Raw genomic sequence first — 23,138 nt, 5'->3', positions numbered from 1 at the left:
CTGATTAATTATGTTGGTATTAAAGGTCAAATAGGGGGTGCTTGAATGTGTCTTGTTTCACTGCACGTATTAGTGGGTAATGGAATGTATTTTTAGCATACCCTAACTGTCCCTGAGACAGCCTTGGAGAGTGGGGTCACTTCCAGGGATCAACCATTGACGGCGACCCTGGAGCAATTAGGGTTAAGTGCCTTGCTCAAGAACAGATCGACAGATTTTTCACATTGTCGGCTCGTGGATTCGAACAACATTTTGGTTACTGGCCCAACACTAACTGCTAGGCTACCTGCAACCTAGACACTACATGTAAGTGAGTTACACTGACCTTTAAACAAAAACAACAAACAGATACAACTCAAATGAAATATTTTATCATGTTACATCAAACACATTTGCCTAATATTGGTGCAGCACAGTCAGACAAAAAGCTTTGCAGACTTAAAATGTTCTCTGGACATCTGACACCTACATGGTACAGTATGTGACAGCCATCTTCATTTGGGTTATGAATATATTTTTGAAGCCATTAAGGGAGTTAAGGTCTGAGGGGATAAGGTTTGGGGCAGAGAGGAAGTGCTAGTGTGTGTGTTCTGAGGGGGAATAGTCTACTTTTTGGCAGACTGGACGCGCTCGCTCACGTTCTCCAAGTTAATGACGTTCCAGATGGCTTTGACGTAGTCGGGTCGGACGTTCTTGTACTGGCGATAGTAGACATGTTCCCATACATCAATACCCAGCAGAGGGATCAAACCTGAGGATAAAAAAAATTACTTTAAGTAAAATAATGATGCAGCTTCAAAGTATTTGAACAGGCCACATATCCATATGGTTATTACACTGAACAAAAACAAAATGTACGGAACAATTTATACGATTTTACTGAGTTACAATTCATATAAGGAAATCAGTCAATTGAAATAAATTCATTAGGCCCTAATCTATGGATAACACATGAATGGGAATACAGATAAAGTATCTGTGACCAAGGGGGATAAAAAAAGTAGGGGCGTGGATCAGAAAACCAGTCAGTATTTGGTGTGACCACAATTTGCCTCATGCAGCGTGACACATCTACTTCACATAGTTGATCAGGCTGTTGATTGTGGCCTGTAGAATGTTGCACCCACCATACATCATGTCCGCAATGGTCATGTTAGGTGAAATGTGTATATTTTGGGATGTGAACACTCAGTGTTTGACCTGACAAAGATCCGTTTCAGATGGAAACGTTGTCAATAAAGTGGTGAATTGGGAGCCTTAACAGTGTGCAGGCCTTCTTGTTCTACACTAGTATTCTTATTAGCCCAGCATCTATGTTTTTAAGGATGTGCTTATGACCACAACTTTTCTGAAGAATGTTGTCCCACTCCTCTTCAATGGCTGTGCAAAGTTGCTGGATATGGACGGGATCTGGAACACGCTGTCGTACACATCGATCCAGAGCATCCCAAACATGCTAAATTTGTGACATTTCTGGTGAGAATGCAAGCCATGAAAGAACTGGGACATTTTCAGCTTCCAAGAATTGTGTACAGATCCTTGCAACATGGGGCCTTGATTATCATGCTGAAACGTAAGGTGATGGCGGCAGATGTATGGCACGACAATGGGCCTCGGGATCTCGTCGCGGTATCTCTGTGCATTCCGTAGCTTATGCCTGCCCATACCATAACCCCACCGCCACCATGGGGGACTCTGTTCACAACATCGATGTCAGCAAACCGCTCACCCACACACGCTGCCTGCCATCTGCCTGGTACAGTTGAAACCGGGAATTTACACAACGTTTGAAATACAAAATACAATTAGAAACTGGGTGGTTCAATCTCTGAATGCTGATTGGCTGGCAGCCGTGGTATATCAGACCGTATACCACGAGTATGACAAAACATTTATTTTTCCTGCTCTAATTACGTTGGTAAACAGTTTATAATAGCAATAAGGCATCTCGGGGGTTTGTGATAAATGGCCAATATACCACAGCTAAGGGCTGTGTCCAGGCATCTGCGTTGCGCGCAAGAACAGCCCTTAGCCGTGGTTTAACACCCCCTCGGGCCTGATCGTTTAAATATATCATTGTTTTTTCTAAACCTTTATTTAACTAGGCAAGAACAAATTCTTATTTGCAATGACAGCCTACCAGGGAACAGTGGGTTAACATCCTTGTTCAGGGGCAGAAAAGATTTTTACCTTGTGAGCTCAGATTTGATCCAGCAACCTTTTGGTTACTGGATCAACGCTCTAACCACTAGGCTACCTGCCGCCCCCCAAAGATTATAGTTCCACCCATTTCCTTTCCAGATGGGTGAGGACTAGATGGTATATCAAATCAAATCAAATGTATTTATATAGCCCTTCTTACATCAGCTGATATCTCAAAGTGCTGTACAGAAACCCAGCCTAAAACCCCAAACAGCAAGCAATGCAGGTGTAGAAGCACGGTGGCTAGGAAAAACTCCCTAGAAAGGCCAAAACCTAGGAAGAAACCTAGAGAGGAACCAGGCTATGAGGGGTGGCCAGTCCTCTTCTGGCTGTGCCGGGTGGAAATTATAACAGAACATGGCCAAGATGTTCAAATGTTCATAAATGACCAGCATGGTCAAATAACAATAATCACAGTAGTTGTCGAGGGTGCAGCAAGTCAGCACTTCAGGAGTAAATGTCAGTTGGCTTTTCATAGCCAATCATTAAGAGTATCTCTACCGTTCCTGCTGTCTCTAGAGAGTTGAAAACAGCAGGTCTGGGACAGGTAGCACGTCCGGTGAACAGGTCAGGGTTCCATAGCCGCAGGCAGAACAGTTGAAACTGGAGCAGCAGCACAGCCAGGTGGACTGGGAACAGCAAGGAGTCATAATGCCAGGTAGTCCTGAGGCATGGTCCTAGGGCTCAGGTCCTCCGAGAGAGAAAGAGAGAATTAGAGAGAGCATACTTAAATTCACACAGGACACCGGATAAGACAGGAGAAGTACCCCAGATATAACAAACTGACCCTAGCCCCCCGACACATAAACTACTGCAGCATAAATACTGGAGGCTGAGATAGGAGGGGTCAGGAAACACTGTGGCCCCATCCGATGATACCCCCGGACAGGGCAAAACAGGAAGGGTATAACCCCACCCACTTTGCCAAAGTACAGCCCCCACACCACTAGAGGGATATCTTCAACCACCAACTTACCATCCTGAGACAAGGCCGAGTATAGCCCACAAAGATCTCCGCCACGGCAAAACCCAAGGGGGGGGGACCCAGACAGGAAGATCATGTCAGTGACTGAACCCACTCAAGTAATGCACCCCTCCTAGGGACGGCATGAAAGAGCACCAGTAAGCCAGTGACTCCGCCCCTGTAATAGGGTTAGAGGCAGAGAATCCCAGTGGAGAGAGGGGAACCGGCCAGGCAGAGACAGCAAGGGCGGTTCGTTGCTCCAGAGCCTTTCCGTTCACCTTCACACTCCTGGGCCAGACTACACTCAATCATATGACCCACTGAAGAGATGAGTCTTCAGTAAAGACTTAAAAGTTGAGACCGAGTCTGCGTCTCTCACATGGGTAGGCAGACCATTCCATAAAAATGGAGCTCTATAGGAGAACAGCAGGGGTACAAACTCATTCCATGGAGGGCCTAGTGTCTACTAGTTTTCGCTTTCAATTAAAACCAGCAGACACTCAGCCCTTTGTGGAATGAGTTTGACCAAAGAGGCCCAATTCGGGGAAATCTGTCTCCCTCCAGCAGGTGGCGTTCTTTCATTGTTTGCCCACCAAGCAAGCAGTTTTTGTTTAGCTTTGCTTTTTTTTCTTTACCCAAGTTGCATTTTCCACGTTTACTTACCAAACTAGTCCATAATAGAACTTTACAGGTGAACTCGTGGCAATAACTGGTTGACACTTTTTTTATTTTAAATACTGTGTAATGCTACTTTTATTCTAGCTTTCAAATGACTTCAACACATCTAACATTCCAGCTACCTGGCTGATGGCATAGGCACATAAAGCATAAAGTAGTGATTCATGCGAAGTTCCCCCGTTTTCTGAAGATGTTGAAACGCTATCTGGTTAGTTCTGAAGATGTTGAAACGCTATCTGGTTAGTTCAAAACATGAAACATGGTTGCTCAAAATGGTTTGCATGGATAGTAATTGAAATGGATGGGATTCTGAGGTGACAAAGTGAGGTAGCCTAGCATCTCTGCTAGTATGTTAACATACTCTTTGATGTGAACTCGTCCCGCCCCTTCTTCAGCACTGTAGGGTTGTGAGCAGAGAGCTTTGATGCGCTGCTGCGACGCCATATCCATACCAAAGATTTGTAGAACTAAACCAAGATAGACCACAGCCTGTCGTTTCCAATGGGAACAAACATAGTGAACCCCACCTATGTGAAGAGAGCGTGTGCAATAACTCAATTCGCCTTTGCACTTCTTCTAAAGAACGCGAATTTTTTGCAAAGGGTAAAATCTACAAAGCTTAGTCCACTCTGTTCATAACATATTGTTCTTGCTACTGAGATCAAATGTTTTATCGATTAGAAAATGTGAAGAATATCGGCCAAAAATCAATCTCGTCCCATCTTCTCCCACTGTCGGCCAGTGGGCTTCCTCTCACTACCATATTGGGTGAAATATCTGTCTCATTGTTCTGTGGCGACTTCGAATAGCAAGAACTTTAATGCGCCAACAATTCTACATCGCAAGAATTGCCAAGGCAGCTTCACAAGGGAGATCCATCATTTTCTGCCACCCCACCTTAAACTGGGCAGATTCTTCTTCTTTAGGATTTGGAAGGCAGATCGCATCCAACTTAAGTGCATACACCGCCACCTACTGTACTGGTGTGTGAGGCCATTCACGGCCTACCTGCATTAAATTCATGATATGGTAATACAAAATTGGGAAAAATAGAAAATTGCCCTGCCAACAATTAGCCCTCTCTCTAAACACATATTCTTCCCATCACTCTCTCTTGGTCTCTGTCTACTCAGGAATCCGCTCAATATTCCTCACCCTATAACCATCATCCTCTACCCCTCTCTTCACTTCTTCAGCATACAACCCTTTTTGTACTACTCTAACCCTGGCAACCTCAACTTGCCTTTCTCTCACCTCCGATCTCCAGCCCTATGGGCCCCCCACAACTAAACACACACAACTTTCTCCACCAATACTACATATTAATTCGTCTCATGCCCTTCTGCACACTTCTCACATCCAGGAATCTCCCTCCTACACAGTGCTACAACATGTCCATAAACTTGACACCTAAAATATCATAGTATTTTCGTAACAAAAGCTCTCATGGGATAACTTACATTTCCTAACTTGACCTTGTCAGGCAAAGATTCTACATCAAAATTCAGCAGGACGGACAATACCTTCTCTGTTTCCCCACGCTCTCCACCGGATCTCCATCACACCAAATGGTTGACATCACAGACACCGGGAATCTTCAATTTCAACTGATCCTCCTCAACACTTAATGCCACCCCGTGATCACTCCTTTCCACAGCACCTTGCTCCGGGGAGCAAACCATGCCACATTTCTTGTCCCTAATCGCGTGATCCTGAGCGCCCACTCCCTCTGGACTGAAGAATCACAATAAATCATCACCAATCCCCTCAGAGTTACTCTCACCAACTCAACATTCCCCAACCTCTTCTCCACCCAACCTGACACCACATATACAAAATGCAAGGATCCATTAACTCCATAAACCTCACTCTCACTGGGTCAGAATCAGAATCATCCTTTTCATCCTCGGGACGAGGCCGAAACTTGGCTGTCCTCACCGCAGGCAATACATCCATACTCTCGTTTGGGGTAATTTGGGGTGGCAGGTAGCCTAGTGGTTAGAGCGTTGGGCCAGTAACCGAAAGGTTGCTGGATTGAATCCCCAAGCTGTCGTTCTGCCCCTGAACAATGCACTGTTCCCCGGTAGGCCGTCATTGTAAATAAGAATTTATTCTTAACTGACTTCCACCTGGGGCGGCAGGTAGCCTAGTGGTTAGAGCGTTTGGCCAGTAACTGAAAGGTTGCTAGATTGAATCCCTGAGCTGACAAGGTAAAAATCTGTTGTTCTGCCCCTGAACAAGGCAGTTAACCCACTGTTCCTAGGCCGTCATTGTAAATAAGTATTTGTTCTTAACTGACTTGCCTAGTTAAATAAATAAAATATTCCATCAAAACATATTCAACTTTTCTCCTCCTTTCTCCTTCACCAGAGCTTCCAGAAGGCTTCTGCAATCCGCCATTCCATTTTTATTCATAATATGTACCTTTTCTTCCTTTTTTCCTTGTCCACCATCTTCTTTCATGACCCACACCTCCGTCTCTATTATTTCCCTTCTTACTAATTTTGCTGGTGTAATTAGGTATTTTGAAATCTGATATGCCTACTTGTGTCTTTGAAAATACATTTAAAAAATACACGTAAAAAGTTCAATGAAGGCTATGCATTTTTTCAAAAAATGTATGGACAGTGTTGAATATATGCTACGTCATAAAATGAGATTAGGCTATATTGACGTGCCCCTTGCCTCAAATATCCTGTTTTGTCGTTTCAGTACTGTGCACAAGCTGCTAAGCAGAAACGATAGGCATAAATGCAAAATATCTTGCCTATAGAGTAAGATGATGGCATGGTATTCATTCGATTTTTCTTGAATGTGGGGTAATTTGTCACATGAACATATTCAAACCCACAGTATTTGGGAAACAGTTCAGGGGTGGGCGCATGGGAGGCCAACCCAACCCTCTTGGAGAACTACTGTACCTCGAGGCAGGATTTTCTATGGTCATATTTTAAAGGGAGAGCTTACCCAAATGAATGACATATTTACATGTTGGTTTCTTATGGACAAGGAAAGACTGCAATCCATTCTATGGTTAACCACTGCCACCAGCAATTACCAGCAATTAAAAAAACAATGTAATTCAATGTCCCCCAGTTAGCAAAAACTAAATGTCATGCCCAAATATTCTAAAATTAACTTTAAACCAAGTCGTCGAATTTTGAGTATGTATTCAACTTTAAAAGAATCCTGAAAACATTTGGCCTGTGATGTTTTAACATGTTTATTCAACCCTGGTCATGGGCCTAAACCATGTGAAAATATGTAGAATTGCAGGAAATTTGCTTTAAAACAGATTGTTTGGGGGGGCCTGGCTAAGGGTGGAGCCATTGACGATATGAAATCACACTCCAAGCTACTCCATTTTCAAAAATTGGCAGCCCTTAACTAAGAAATTAGCAAATTCGGATTGTAAATTGCATATAGGTAGGTGGGCGTTCAATACATTTAGGGGTTAGAATATTAAAGCAAACGCGTAAGTGTTCATTCGCAGCAGGGTTTTGCGCGAAAGGAAAAAGGAATGTTAATTTGTGGACGGGGATAGGAGTCGTCTTTCTCCGCCATTTTGTGACAACAAGAAACGGAAAACATAGCTAGCAAAGAACCGACCACAGGTAATTAGCTAGCTGAACATTGGGGGAGAAAACATTTTAAGCCGATGCATATTGACATTTATTTGAGGTCCTAATTCAAAGTAGGCAACACTTCCTTATAGACTGAATTCAAAAGTGGCTTGTAACGTGACGCTGATCAATGCGAGGTGTTAATTGTATATTTTATTTTGTTTAACATGCTCGCTATTCCGTTAAGCTAGCTAGCTACTTTTAGCTAACAGTTGGAAAACCATTGCATATTTATCCTGCTAACTCGATACTTTAAAATGACGCATAACTACATATTAACAGTTTTAATAGAATTGTGGTTTTAGTTAGCTAACCTTGAAGTAGCTAACTAACGGTAACACATTAAGAGATCAGCCAGCTAACGTTAACAGTAGTGCAAATCCACAAAATGTAACATGGATGCATGACGGCTAACGTTAGAGCTAAAGCTCGCAAATAATGCATCAGACAGGCATATGCAAATTCAGATATTTTTATTATTTCAACTTGCTAACAACTGTACCTAGTTCGCTACTGTTACCATATAATACACCAACTAACTTAACTAACTAGCTAATCATGTTCACACTGAAAGTGAAACTGCCAAACCACGGTGCCGTAGCGGTGTGCGCCTCAAAGGAACTGCGAAAAGAAAGTTGTCCGAATATTTGTAAGATCTGCTGTAGCTAGCAGTTCATTCGACCTCAAGTGTCATTATTGAACCGAACGTCTTGCTTTTGAAGCTTACACTGAATTAATTGCTACTGCTTTCACTTTCCTTTCAGAGTTCAGAATGACGAATGAGGAACCCCTTCCAAAGAAGGTGTGAGAGAGACTCTATTAGGAAACCAAGTGTCTCAGTATTGATCATGTTATGCAGCTAAAGACTTCTACTTGCTGACTAGAGTATTCCCATCTTCCTCATTCAGGTTCGCCTCAGTGAATCTGACATGAAGACCCTGACCCGAGAGGAACTGTGTGTGAGGTAAATGGATAACACTACAGTAGATGGAGGATGGGACAATTCTGTTTGGATGTGAGGACAAGTGTGTTCAGTGTCAGGCAGGACAATAGAACAAGTCAAAATTCACCCAAGGCTGAAAATTGCTAAAGAACGTTGGCTAAACTGGAACACTAGCGTGAGCCCATAGCAAATGAATGGAATCAAACGTTCGCAGAGCCTGTTTTGGCTGGAGTGACGCATAGAATTCACTTTTCCCTAAGTGGCACAACTACAATCTGTTCTCTGAACGAAACTGATAACAACTAGAAAGTAACATCTGCACCTCTGGTGCCAAGTGTGCTTATGTCTGCATAGCGAGTAAGTAGGGGGGAAATGGCAACTTCTGACTATTTCTGGTCTAGTGTTTGATGACAATGGAATACACTGCCCAGCCTTACATAATTAGAAAGAGGAGATTATCATTATTAAAATAGTGTCCGACTTGAAAAAATCTAAATATACACATTGCGAGATACATTTACATTTTAGTCATTTAGCAGACGCTCTTATCCAGAGCGACTTACAGTAGAGTGCATACATTTTACATACTGAGACAAGGATATCCCTACCGGCCAAACCCTCCCTAACCCGGACGACGCTATGCCAATTGTGGCATAGCGTCAATTGGCATAGCGGACCTCCCGGTTGCGGCCGGCTGCGACAGAGCCTGGGCGCGAACCCAGAGACTCTGGTGGCGCAGCTAGCACTGCGATGCAGTGCCCTAGACCACTGCGCCACCCGGGAGGCTACAGATATTAGGCAAAATACACCAGCATGCCTCTCCATAGGAAAACATTGGGGGAGCTCAGCGTTCCAAGGGCAAAAGGTATTTTGGGTCTAGCGTTTAACAATGGAATACACTGCCCAGCCTTACATCATTAGAAAGAGGAGATTCTCATGATTAAAATAATATCCAATTATAAAAAATGTAAATATACACATTGTGAGATATTTGGCGAAAAAGACAGACATACCTATATTTCCCTCTACGAAAAAATGGGACAACCTCAGTTCCATGAGTAATTTTTTTTGTTGCTTACCTTTTAACTACAAACATTGTGGGCAGCTCTCCATTGCCAACAATAGCAAAGCAGGCATTGTGACGTAGAACAATTATTCCTTTGGCCGCCTTTCCTTCCAGTTCTCTGCTGCCAATGACTGGAACGAACTGCAAAAATCACTGAAGCTGGAGACTCATCTCCCTCACAAGGTTTAAGCATCAGCTGTCAGAGCAGCTCACAGATCACTGCACCTGTACATAGCCCATCTGTAAATAGCCCATCCAACTACCTCATCCCCATACTGTATTTATTTATTTTGCTCTTTTGCACCCCAGTATCTGTACTTGCACATTCATCTTCTGCACATCTACCATTCCAGTGTTTAATTGCTATATTGTAATTACTTCGCCACCATGGCCTATTTATTGCCTTACCTCCCTCATCCTACCTCATTTGCACATACTGTATATAGACTTTTTCTACAGTATTATTGACTATGTTTGTTTATTCCACGTGTAACTCTGTTGTTGTCTGTGTCGAACTGCCTTGTTTTATCTTGGCCAGGTCGCAGTTGCAAATGAGAATTTGTTCTCAACTAGCCTACCTGGTTAAATAAAAAATGTTAATAAAAAATAAGCTGGGAATAGAACGTTCGGAAGGGGAGTTAGTGCAACGGTACTCAATAGAACTAATAGGAGCTGGCAGGGTGAAAAATGTCCTAAAATAAGGCATGTTTTTTTTGTGACTACTTCAAAACTACGGCAGGCAGCTGGGGCATATGGTAATTTTATGAAACTGGGCTCCACAGCAGATGCAATGAACTGGTTTTTGTCCGATAAAAGCATTGTTAAAAATGTCATGTGTCCGGCCTAAAAATGTGTTCATGTTATTTGTTCTTTAGGTGGAAACAACATGAAGCCTATGTCCAGGTCCTGGAGGTGAAATATGCTGATCTGAATTGTAAGCGGTCCACAAATGTAGGCCTACTCCAACATTTCATAAAGTCATCATTCGATACCAAACTTTGGGGGGTACAGATCCACACTATTTATTTTTGTTATGGTATCGAGGAAACCACCAAGTACAACCCTAAATCCGTAAACATGGGCACCCTCATAGATATTATCCTGACCAACTTGCCCTCCAAATACACCTCTGCTGTTTTCAATCAGGATCTCAGCGATCACTGCCTCATTGCCTGCATCCGCTATGGGTCCGCGGTCAAACGACCACCTTTCATCACTGTCAAACGCTCCCTAAAACACTTCTGCAAGCAGGCCTTTCTAATCAACCTGGCCCAGGTATCCTGGAAGGATATTGACCTCACCCGTCAGTAGATGATGCCTGGTTGTTCTTTAAAAGTCATTTCCTCACCATCTTAAATAAGCATGCCCCTTTCAAAAAATGTAGAACTAAGAACAGATATAGCCCTTGGTTCACTCCAGACCTGACTGCTCTTGACCAGCACAAAAACATCCTGTGGCGGACTGCAATAGCATCGAATAGTCCCCACGATATGTAACTGTTCAGGGAAGTCAGGAAGCAATACACACAGTCAGTCAGGAAAGCAAAGGCTAGCTTTTTCAAACAGAAATTTGCATCCTGTAGCTCTAACTCCAAAAAGTTTTGGGACACTGTAAAGTCCATGGAGAACAAGAGCACCTCCTCCCAGCTGCCCACTGCACTGAGGCTAGGCGACACGGTCACCACCGATAAATCCATGATAATCGAAAATTTCAATAAGCATTTCTCTACGGCTGGCCATGCTTTCCTCCTGGCTACCCCAACCCCGGCCAACAGCTCCGCAACCCTCGCAGCTACTTGCCCGAGCCTCCCCAGCTTCTCCTTCACCCAAATCCAGATTGCAGATGTTCTGAAAGAGCTGCAAAACCTGGACCTGTACAAATCAGCTGGGCTAGACAATCTGGACCCTCTCTTTCTAAAATTATCTGCCGCCATTGTTGCAACCCCTATTACCAGTCTGTTCAACCTCTTTCATTTCGTCCGAGATCCCTAAAGATTGGAAAGCTGCCGCGGTCATAACCCTCTTCAAAAGGGGTGACACTCTAGACCCAAACTGTTACAGATCTATATCCATCCTGCCCTGCCTTTCTAAAGTCTTTGAAAGCCAAGTTAATAAACAGATCACTGACCATTTCGAATCCCACCGTACCTTCTCCGCTGTGCAATCCGGTTTCCGAGCTGGTCACGTGTGTACCTCAGCCACGCTCAAGGTACTAAACGATATCATAACCGCCATCGATAAGACAGTACTGCGCAGCCATCTTCATCGACCTGGCCAAGGCTTTCGACTCTGTCAATCACCGTATTCTTATTGGCAGACTCAATAGCCTTGGTTTCTCAAATGACTGCCTCGTCTGGTTCACCAACTACCTCGCAGATAGAGTTCAGTGTGTAAAATCGGAGGGCCTGTTGTCCAGACCTCTGGCAGTCTCTATGGGGGTACGACAGGGTTCAATTCTCGGGCCGACTCTTTTCTCTGTATATATCAACGATGTCGTTCTTGCTGCGGGTGATTCCCTGATCCACCTCTAAGCAGACGACACCATTCTGTATACATCTGGCCCTTCTTTGGACACTGTGTTAACAAACCTCCAGACGAGCTTCAATGCCATACAACACTCCTTCCATGGCCTCCAACTGCTCTTAAATGCTAGCAAAACCAAATGCATGCTTTTCAACCGTTCGCTGCCCGCCCGACTAGCATCACTACTCTGGACGGTTCTGACCTAGAATACGTGGACAACTACAAATACCTAGGTGTCTGGCTAGACTGTGAACTCTCCTTCCAGACTCATATCAAACATCTCCAATCCAAAATCAAATCTAGAATCGGCTTTATATTTTGCAACGAAGTCTCCTTCACTCCCCGCCAAACTTACCTTAGTTAAACTGACTATCCTACCGATCCTCGACTTCGGCGATGTCATCTACAAAATAGCTTCCAATACTCTACTCAGCAAATTGGATGCAGTCTATCACAGTGCCATCCGCTTTGTTACCAAAGCGCCTTATACCACCCACCACTGCGACCTGTATGCTCTAGTCGGCTGGCCCTTGCTACATATTCGTCGCCAGACCCACTGGCTCCAGGTCATCTACAAGTCTATGCTAGGTAAAGCTCCGCCTTATCTCAGCTCACTGGTCACGATAACAACACCCACCCATGGCACGTGCTCCAGCAGGTATATCTCACTGGTCATCCCCAAAGCCAACACCTACTTTGGCCGCCTTTCCTTCCAGTTCTCTGCTGCCAGTGACTGGAACGAATTGCAAAAATCGCTGAAGCTGGAGACTTACATTTCCCTCACTAACTCTAAACATCAGCTATCTGAGCAGCTAACTGATCGCTGAAGCTGTACATTGTCCATCTGTAAATAGCCCACCCAATCTACCTACCTCATCCCCATATTGTTTTTATTTACTTTGCTGCTCTTTTGCACACCAATATCACTACTTACACACCATCTGCTCATCTATCACTCCAGTGTTAATCTGCTAAATTGTAATTACTTTGCTACTATGTCCTATTTATTGCCATACCTCATGCCATTTGCACACACTGTATATAGACTTTCTTTTCTATTGTGTTATTGACTGTACGCTTGTTTATTCCATGTAACTCTGTGTTGTCGTTTCTGTCGCACTGCTTTGCTTTATCTTGGCCAGGTCTCAGTAAATGTGAACTTGTTCTCAACTAGCTTACCTGGTTAAATAAAAAACTTGACTCCGTTTCAGTTGACACATGATGGTGAGGTTAACTGTTATTTCTGTCCTTTCACTGTCTCAGCGAATGATGTGACGGGGCTGAAGGAGTCTGAGGAGAAGCTGAAGCAGCAGCAGGAGGCGTCACGCAGGGAGAACATCCTGGTCATGCGGCTCGCCACTAAGGAGCAGGAAATGCAGGAGTGTACAGTACGTATCCCACTGCAATACGTCCTGCTGTTTTCCCAAATGAGCAGACTGCAGGATATGTAGGATGTAGTCCTTCCACTTGGCCCTCCATTTACACGTTCATGCATGCCTTCACCATACATTGCATTCTCAAAGTAATCTGATCCCTTTACTTTTTCCACAGTTTAATACGTTAAAGCCTTATTCAAAAATGTATTTAAAAAAAAAATCATCATCGATCTGCACACAATATCCCATAATGACAAAGTGAAACAGGTTTTTAGACATTTTCGTAAATGTATTTAAAAATAGACAGAAATGCCTTGATATGAGACTTGAAATTGAGCTCATGTGCATCCTGTTTCCATTGATCATCCTTGAGATGTTTCTACTACTTGATTGGAGTCCACCTGTGGTAAATTCAATTGATTGGACATGATTTTAAAGGCACACGCCTGTCTATATAAGTGCATGTCAGAGCAAAAACCAAGCCATGAGGTCGAAGGAATTGTCCATAGAGCTCCAAGACAGGATTGTGTCGAGGTACTGATCTGGGGAAGGGTACCAAAAAATGTCTGCAGCATTGAAGGTCCCCAAGAACACAGTGGCCTCCATCATTCTTAAATGGAATAAGTTTGGAACCTCCCAGACTCTTCCTAGAGCTGGCCGCCCAGCCAAACTGAGCAATCTGTGGAGAAGGGCCTTGGTCAGGGAGGTAACCAAGAACCCGATGGTCACTGACAGAGTTTCTCTGTGGAGATGGGAGAACCTTCCAGAAGGACAACCATCTCTGCAGCACTCCACCAATTAGGCCTTTATGGTAGTGGCAAGACGGAAGCCACTCCTCAGTAAAGGCACATGACGGCCCGCTTGGATTTTACCAAAAGGCAACTAAAGGACTCAGACCATGAGAAACAAGATTCTCTGGTCTGGTTTAATTCTTTGGCCTGAATGCCAAGTGTCACGTCTGGAGGAAACCTGTCACCATCCCTACGGTGATGCATGGTGGTGGCAGAATCATGCTGTATGGCTGTTTTTTAGCGGCCGGGACTGGGAGACTAGTCAGGATCGAGGGAAAGATGAACAGAGAAAAGTACAGAGACCCTTGATGAAAACCTGCTCCAGAGCGCTCAGGACCTCGGACTGGGGCGAAGGTTCACCTTCCAAGAGGACAACACAGGAGTGGCTTCGGGACAAGTCTCTGAATGTCCTTGAGTGGCCCAGCCAGAGCCCGGACCTGAACCTGATTTGAACATATCTGGAGAGACCTGAAAATAGCTGTGCTCAACGCCCCCCATCCAACCTGACAGAACTTGAGAGGATCTGCAGAGTAGAATGGAAGAAACTCCCCAAATACAGGTGTGCTAAGCTTGTAGTGTCATTCCCAAGAAGACTTGAGGTTGTAATCGTTGCTAAAGGTGCTTCAACAAAGTACTGAATAAAGGGTCTGAATACTTATGTAAATGTGACATTTCAGTTTTATAAATATGCAAACATTTATAACCTGTTTCTTTGGCATAATGGAGTACTGATAAAAACCACTCCTCGCTTACAGGGGAAAAAACTACGGCTCCAAATTTGCTCCATTCATTCAAATGACCATTTAACTAACACCCATCTATTTTTGTGACTACCTAGACCAACCATCTGGTTTTGAAGGATTAAAACCAAACCATATGATTTGAATGACAAGTATTTTAATTAACATGAAAAGGTGACTGTAAGAAGCGCTCAACATTTCAAATAGGCTATATGTTATAATAAACAGCATATAAACACTAAATAGGTCAGGAGCGAAGGAACGAAAATGTATTATTTAGGCTAGATTATTAGCCTGTTATATCAAGGTTATAGCTTGCAAAGAAGAGCAGGCCAGCAGGGGAGTATCCTCTCTGCGCTTGCAGAGCCACTGGAGATGCAAACACCCTTCGGGCCACTCTTGCCAGGCTGGGCAGGGATGCAGATGTTTATTTTTTTATATATAGATAGGCCTAAAGGTTTTTAGCTAAAATAACCCTATCAAAATGGAAAGCTCCTTGAAAGAGGTAATATGCCAGGTCTATTGGGCCAAAATCAATGATGGCTTATTGTATAGATAATAGAACAAAAATGAACAGATTTTTTTTTGTTTGCTGTTGCTACAATGACACAGCTAGCTACCCACCTTGTTCCTTTCTCTTATCACGTGAACGTAGTACACCATGCTTTCAGCATACGCGACTTTTCAGATTCCACACTGCATCGCCTACTTGGTCCTCCATCCTTGTAATTCACCTTAATTTTGCACTGGTGTGTTTCATCAGTTTCTTTATGATCAGTTTCTTTATGAAAATATTTTGCTAATTCCATGACAGTAGCTTAAGCAAGGGGCTATAGCAGCACACAAGTGGCCTACAAATGCATGTTGGGACGGGCATGCCTTGAGCTTGTGAAGAGAGCGGCATTTAAGCGGGCTAGAGGGCCTTTGGAAAACTCGCTCTGCGCTCCAGTCAAATTGATTCACTGCTAGTTTAAGCTTTAAATATTGAAAGGTATATGGACAATGTGACGCCTTGGCAGAGCTCTCTCTCTCTGACTGACAGAACAGTGGCTCACCCAACAGCTTTACAGCAGCATATGCCGTCCATTTTGTCCATCAACTGAGGTCAATCAAACTGACTCGACCAGTTGGGTACATAAAATGTTAAGTTGATCAAATCAAGTTTTATTGGTCACATACACATATTTAGCAGGTGTTATTGCTGGTGTAGTGAAATGCTTGTGTTCCTAGCTCCAACAGTGCAGTAATATCTAACAATGCACACATCTAAGAGTTATGGTGCACAAGATGAGTCCAGTAATCAATCCAAAGCTGTCTTTTAAACTAGTCTAACAAGGTGTCTTGAAATCAAGCATTTTTCAGTAATGATTTACAAAGGTATATGAGTATTGTGTAAGCATGGTATTGTTTTCAGCTACGGTAATGGCCACTGTGATGTTATAGCTCTGTTAGGAGCCACATTCATTGCCTCTTATGCAGGGGTGAAAGTAAGGTGGTCCGGTACTGCATTCTGGCAAAATAAATAGTGGGGTTATGCCGTACCGGTAAAACGTGAGCTTATCACAATTAATACAACATGCCCAAAAAAATTATAGGCTACTACACCATTATTTGACACTACTGCATGTCCGCCACATGAAACAGTGAATTGACTGGAAACCGGGTGGTATACGCTCCAAATTGTGTTGCGGTTTGAGTAGAATGCTTACATTTTGCCACGGCGGAGATGAGTGGCTGAGGCGCTTGTGGACAGTGCGGGCTGATCAGTAGCCGAGACCAAGGCAAGCGGACAACAGTGGATGCATCAATTCAGGCTACAAGTGTAGGCGTAATGACAATTGCCGAATGTCATTACATTCTGTTTTGCAGTGGTGGAAAAAGTACCCAATTGTCATGACTCAAGTGAAAGTCACCCAGTAAAATACTACTTGGGTAAAAGTCTAAAAGTATTTGATTTAAAATGTACATAAGTATCAAAATAATCGCCAAAATATACTTAAGTACTAAAAGTACAGGTATAAATAATTTTAAATTCCTTATATTAAGCAAACCAGACGGCACGATTTTCTTTTTTAAATTTACGGATAGCCAGGGGCACACTTCAACACTCAGACATAATTTACAAACTAAGCATTTGTGTTTAGTGAGTCTGCCAAGTCAGAGGCAGTAGGGATGACCAGGGATGTTCTCTTGATAAGTGTGTAAATTAGACAATTTTCCTGTTCTGCTAAGCATTCAAAATGTAATGAGTACTGTTGGGAGTCAGGGGAAATATAAGGAGTAAAAAGTACCTTATTTTGATTATAAATGTAAAGTTGACAAAATTATAAGTAGTAAAGTACAGATACGCCAAAAAACGGCTTTAGTACTTAAGTATTTTTACTACTGGTGTTTTGTGACTGAAGTCTCTTTCCATTTGTCAAATGGCAGATGCACTGCTGGGGTTTGGATGCTAAAATCAGTATGTAAGAAAGGGATGTACGTGGGTGACCTACAGGAGCGCCTTTGTTAAGTGATTGTTTGACAATCGGGTGAAAACATAATGACTTGTTGTTTTATGCCACATTAAAAGACATAGGCGGCATGTCCATAAGGTTAGGGGAAGCTTCCCCTAAAGTAAATTGAATGAAATTGCCAAAATTATATATCCTAAAAGCTTACTCCTTTCTATACAGAAATACATAAAATCATTCAAAATAGGCTACTACATCAGAAAGCATGATTTCGCCACAGAGGATCATTAGGTTGGAAGGGTCCGCAGTTTTGGCAGCGTGTGCTGCAAATACCAAATAGATTTGAGTGAAAAGCAGAAAGAACCAGTCAAGCATCACAATATTTAAAAATACAATAGTGGATAAACTGTTTGGAAAGCAAATGGCTGTTGCTGTAAAGAGATGACAATGAAAAGACTCCAATCTGTTTTTTTAGATATCAAAATTCTTAGGCTACTGTTTGCTCAATTAAGCTATCTTATTGGTACCAGCGGAGAACATCGGTCATATCCCCGGTGAGTGTGCAGTTCACTGTCTTTATCAATGGGTCAGTGCCACTTGTTTTTTTGTTATTTAAACAAATGTGTGCGCGCACTTGGGTGTCCCGTACCGATAAGAAATGACATCTACTTTCACCCCTGCTCTTTTGTAAATTCAGTCAATGTTAATTTATTGGGAACTTGTACAAACCCAAGGATGGATTTTCTAAATGGAGTTTGTGCTTGTGCCTTTTATTGACACCTCTCTCTTTTTCAACCTGCAGACCCAGATCCAGTACCTCAAGCAAGTCCAGCAGCCCAGTGCAGCCCAACTGCGGTCTTCCATGGTAGACCCAGCCATAAACTTATTTTTCCTCAAAATGAAGGGCGAACTGGAACTGACTAAAGACAAACTGGAGCAGGCCCAAAATGAACTGAGTGCCTGGAAATTTACACCAGATAGGTAAAGACGATCAAAATAACTCTTCCCCCCCCCCCCCAAAAAAAAAGCCAAGACCTCCTCACACCCCCCACCCCCACTGCAGGCATGCAGGAATCATGGTGGGGGGGGGGCAAGGCTGAGAAATGCTGTACTCGCCACAAGACTCAAACTTTACCAAAAACTCAAACCCAAACACACAAAAAAAACTGCCATCCATGTTTTGTGTACTCTTGTACTGTTCCCCCAGCTACATATCACATAATCTAAACTGAATGAAAAAGACAGTATGGTCAGGTGACACTTGTTTCAGCTCTATCTCCCCCCTCACCGTCCAGGGGCCCTGAAGGAGTCGGAACTGTTCCTGAAGAGGTGGTCACGTCCGAGACGGATATGCCCTGCCCCCCCTCAGCCGAAGCCAGACAGTTGCCTTATTAAATGTGGGGTTATGGTGGAGAATGAGGCAGTCTTGAGCAATCTGCCGGAGCAGGGAGAGCACCCCTAGCCTAAATCACCAATTGAACATTTGAAAGACAATGCCCCGCTAGCTAAAGACATTTTAACAGTGGAAAACAGCTCACTCGTACCCGCTAGTGCTCCTGAGACTCTAAGACTCTTGGACAGATTGTAGAATACAATGAAAATACTGTGGGGAAAGTTCTAGAATAAGCTGTAAGACTTTGGAAGGAGGGACCAGTAGAATGTTTAAGAATCTGGGGAAGGAGCCAGACCCCTAGTCCAGAAGTGACTATGGTTGAGGCGTGGGCGAGCGAGGGTCCGATCGTCTGTGTCTGATCATGGGCCTGCATACTGGTAGAGTGTATTTACATGTTTTATTTTGTGAGTTTCATATGCTGCGGTTTCATTTACTTTCCTCTTTTGGTTCTCTGATGTGCTCTTGTGCTCGCTGCAGTGTCAACAGAGCCATTTGCTCTGTCAGATTTGGTACCCATGAAAAAAATAACTGGTAGGCTACGATGATTCAAAATTGTTTTTTCTAAAACCTATACACACTGCAGTTTGTGCTTGAGTGTTATTTTCTCATAGTGATTACAAATGTGTGAAACAAGTAATGTTACAACTTCATGAGAATGTACAGGACCAGTCAAAAGTTTGGACACCTACTCATTCCAGGGTTTTTCTTTATTTTTACTATTTTCTACATTGTAGAATAATAGTGAAGACATCAAAACTATGAAATAACACATATGGAATCATGTAGTAACCAAAAAAGTGTTAAACAAATCAGAATGTATGTTATATTTTGAGATTCTTCAAAGTAGCCACCCTTTGCCTTGATGACAGCTTTGCACACTACTTTGGCTACTTTGAAGAATCTAAAATATATTTTGTTTTGTTAAACACTTTTTTGGTTACTACATGATTCCATATGTGTTTTGATGTACAATGTAAAAAATAAAACCCTTTGAATGAGTAGGTGTGTCAACTTTTGACTGGTACTGTATTTATTCAGTGCAATATATTGTTATTTGTGTAGTTTGTTGTTCACCTCACTTTTCCCCCGCTAGCCAATGACCTTTTTGAACTTTTTTATGTTTGGGGTGGGGGGGTTCAATTCCAGTTAACATTCTAGGGATGATATGAATTGTTTGTCATAGTAATCTATGGGCAGTCTGCAATTGATTGATTTTCAATTTTAAACAGCACAACTAGGTAAACAGCCTATATCCAGCCTTGGATATCTGGCCATCAATATAGGCTAGTTACAACACTCGTACAGTTAAAATTACATGTGCCCCCCCCCCCCACTCACATTTACATTTTTACATTTAAGTCATTTAGCAGACGCTCCAGAGCGACTTACAAATTGAAAAGAACCCCAAAAGAAAATAATGCACATGAGTTATAAGCTTTTGTCCTCAGTTTTCTTTGCAATATCCATTGATGTGCTTTGAATTATTGTTCCGGTAATGTATAATGCCTTGTATTGGATAAAGTTCAAAAGTAAAGATTGAGGTTGGGTGGGAAAAACTGGTAAAATTGCAAGGATCTGAGGTGTGGTTGCTGAAGAAGCAATGAGGTATGATTCAGTGGAAGTAACATTACATTTGCTAATGGCAAGCAAAAATAGTTGATCGCCCTTGAACTATTCAGGTAGCAACCAAAGTAACAAGATTGTGTGTTTTTATAATCCTCAATTGGCTGCTCCTTCAGTTTCTGCTAAAGGCTCGCACCAAATGTGGATATAGCGTTCATCTGCTGATCGTTCAGCCCGCTGTAGATGTCTGACTGACAAACATTTTCCACCTGATTCTACATGTAAAATCGGTGTGTACTCGGTTCACAAATTGCGTTGAGGTGCTAAGTATTCTCAGCCAGCAAACGCTATTTGTGTGTCTGAGCCCTAAGTACTATAGAAAAAAATCAAATGTTTTGTCGTAACTACATTTATATCTCCGGTGACCTTGACCACAGTGCTGACTAACTCATTGGTTGGTTATGACAGACTGGGATTTTTGATGGTGTCGTTTGCTGTTGAAAGTACAATTAGGCGTGTAGAAACCAAAAGTATGGTTGCTGAAATCGGGTACTTTAACTCGGTGGGTCGTCATCCTGCTGGGCAGTGTAGGCCTGCTTCTAGGAGTAGAATGTGCATAGGGGTACTCAAAAGGTAAAGGTACTGTATGCTACTTTATAAGAATGTTGCTGTTTTATCATCTATGGGGACTTTGCTGGTATCCTTTGCTGAGCCCAAAACTGTCTCCGGTATCTTCAACTGTACTCTTTTTGGAAATGGAAACTTGCTGTATGGATGGACCAAATTTATAGTGGATGGGATGGGTGGTGTTCCAGGTCTTATTTGCAGTCGTGCAGGTGTACATCTGATCTAAATGTGGTTCCTGTAATGCTTAACTCTCTAATTTGATCATCTGTGGCTCATGACTGCAAAAATGACAACCTGGAACAACACCTGGTTGGGTCACTGGACTGATTGGGCTGCCCCTGTCCTTGCCTGTGGGCAGTGTTTGGCTGGGCCCTGGTTCATCTTGTGATTTGAGGCCTGTCTACCTTGCAGCCAGACGGGGAAGAAGCTCATGGCCAAGTGCCGGATGCTGATCCAGGAGAACCAGGAGCTGGGGAGGCAGCTGTCCCAAGGACGTATCGCCCAGCTGGAGGCAGAGCTGGCCCTGCAGAAGAAGTACAGTGAGGAGCTGAAGAGCAGCCAGGATGGTGAGAACACAATAGCCCACCTCCATCTACCGTCAAATAGCATCTGCATTTATATTTTGCCAAAAAGGTTCAGCTTGAAATGTAACATTTCAGCACAGCGAAGACCCATGTGTGCTTTGTAGCTCCCCTGGTTATTAAACTGTGCTACATTAAAGTGTGGTCTGTAACCTCTGCATTGGAGAAGCTGTATTCTCTTCCACATGTATTCAGCAGACCAGTACATTCAGATGCAGGAACTTTGTTACAGCGTTTCTTAGACATGTTTCTAATATTCAATTAAACCAAATGTATTTTCCTCCTGGCAAAAAAATAGAACTGTTTGTCAACATTTAACTGGTACTGTCTTGATCCTGACTGTGTTCCATCTCCGTGTTTTCTGACCAGTGGCTTCGTCTGTTGTCTGTTTCTGTCCCTCCCAGAGTTGAACGATTTCATCATCCAGTTGGATGAGGAGGTGGAGGGCATGCAGAGCACCATCCTGGTCCTCCAGCAGCAGCTCAGGGAGACCCGTCTGCAGCTCTCCCAGAACCCAGCTCAGGCTGCCTCTGTTGGGGCAGGGCCCAGCAGGACTTCACCCTCCTGCTCCTCTGCCGAGCCCCCCAGCCAGGCCGAGCAGACCTTCACCCCCTCCGTCCAGCCAGGGAAAGACTGCGAGAGGGTCTCCAACGGACCTAGCAACCGTAGCTCGTCCTCCCAGAGGGGCGCAACGGCCACCCCCAGCCTGTACCGTGAGGTCAGCAGCACAGAGGAAGACTTTCCTCTGTCTCCCATGGTCTCCAGCCCCGGCGAGGGCGAGACTAAACTCTCCAACCACTCAGAGGCGGCAGGGGGCCTGACTAGTGACGGTGCAGGGGGTTTCGGGAGCCAGCTGAGCGCAGGTTACGAGAGTGTGGACTCCCCTACTGGCAGCGAGACGTCCCTGACGCAGCACTCGAATGACACAGACTCCAACCCCGACCCGCATGAGGAAAAGGCTGTTCCAGTCGTCAAGGGCAACAGGACTGCAGGGTTGCGGCACGCTCAGAACGGCCTGGACTCAAACGGGGGCGCAGTTTTGTAATGTACTTTATAATAACACGTATGTCTTTTTTCTTTTTATATGAGACCCAAACAAAAACAATGAACACATAGTCGGTAACAGTACTGTTGTCCAAAATTTGTGTATTTCCCCCCCCTCTTTCCTTTGCCTATCGTGATACCTCGGCCACAACTTAAAGAAAATAATTGCATTGCTAAACCGGAACATTACGTGAAATATATGTGGTTTTGAATTTAGTTTTTTGTATGATTCAAGATAAAATAATATCTTCCATCTCTTGTTTATTTGAACCCATAACATTCTTGTTTGAACTCCAGACAAACTCAAATTGTCACATCTGGTGGTGTATTCATGTTCAATAAAAGTCAAACCAGTTCACTTAAGGAGCTTTGCAGCGTTCAAGGATTTCATCTTTTAGTTGTTGACCTGTTTTTTTTAATTTTTTATTCAGTTTGTAAGAGTCCATCCTTGGCAAAATAATGTTTCAGTTTGACTTGTGTAGTTTCTACACACTGTACCTTGTTGAATTCATTATTCTGACTTCCATCCTTTTCATGTACTGACCAATATCAATAAAGACTTAAATTTGACC

At 43.4% G+C, this 23,138-nt stretch overlaps 2 protein-coding genes and 1 non-coding gene across 5 annotated transcripts; 2 read left to right on the top strand and 1 right to left on the bottom strand.

The window, feature by feature from the left end:
- Positions 1–355: 355 nt before the first annotated feature.
- sod2 (superoxide dismutase 2, mitochondrial) lies at positions 356–5,800 on the bottom strand. Its single transcript, XM_055885846.1, has 3 exons — positions 5,714–5,800; positions 4,206–4,311; positions 356–751 (listed from the first exon to the last, which is right to left on the bottom strand). Exons 1-3 carry the CDS (start codon positions 5,798–5,800, stop codon positions 606–608), a joined length of 339 nt encoding a protein of 112 aa, XP_055741821.1. The 3' UTR covers positions 356–605.
- Positions 5,801–7,151: 1,351 nt separating this feature from the next.
- Positions 7,152–23,136, top strand: wtap (WT1 associated protein). Of its 3 annotated transcripts, none has more exons than XM_055885334.1 (8): positions 7,152–7,458; positions 8,232–8,269; positions 8,376–8,431; positions 10,352–10,410; positions 13,262–13,386; positions 18,161–18,339; positions 21,353–21,507; positions 21,927–23,136. In XM_055885334.1, the coding sequence occupies exons 2-8, from the start codon at positions 8,240–8,242 to the stop codon at positions 22,565–22,567; spliced, it is 1,245 nt and encodes a 414-aa protein (XP_055741309.1). In that variant the 5' UTR covers positions 7,152–7,458; positions 8,232–8,239; the 3' UTR covers positions 22,568–23,136. The 3 variants fall into 3 exon arrangements, with proteins under 3 accessions (XP_055741309.1, XP_055741310.1, XP_055741311.1); XM_055885335.1 differs by having other exon boundaries at positions 7,153–7,270; XM_055885336.1 differs by lacking the exon at positions 7,152–7,458 and adding an exon at positions 7,475–7,538.
- On the top strand, positions 21,598–21,732 carry LOC129825737 (small nucleolar RNA SNORA22). Its single transcript, XR_008754937.1, has one exon. It is a non-coding gene; the product is annotated as a small nucleolar RNA SNORA22 (small nucleolar RNA).
- Positions 23,137–23,138: the final 2 nt, after the last annotated feature.

This window comes from Salvelinus fontinalis, chromosome 27, assembly GCF_029448725.1.
Source record: "Salvelinus fontinalis isolate EN_2023a chromosome 27, ASM2944872v1, whole genome shotgun sequence".
Taxonomy (NCBI): Eukaryota; Metazoa; Chordata; class Actinopteri; order Salmoniformes; family Salmonidae; genus Salvelinus; species Salvelinus fontinalis.
Note: the sequence above shows the minus strand (reverse complement) of the source record. Positions and strands in the feature narration are given on the sequence as shown.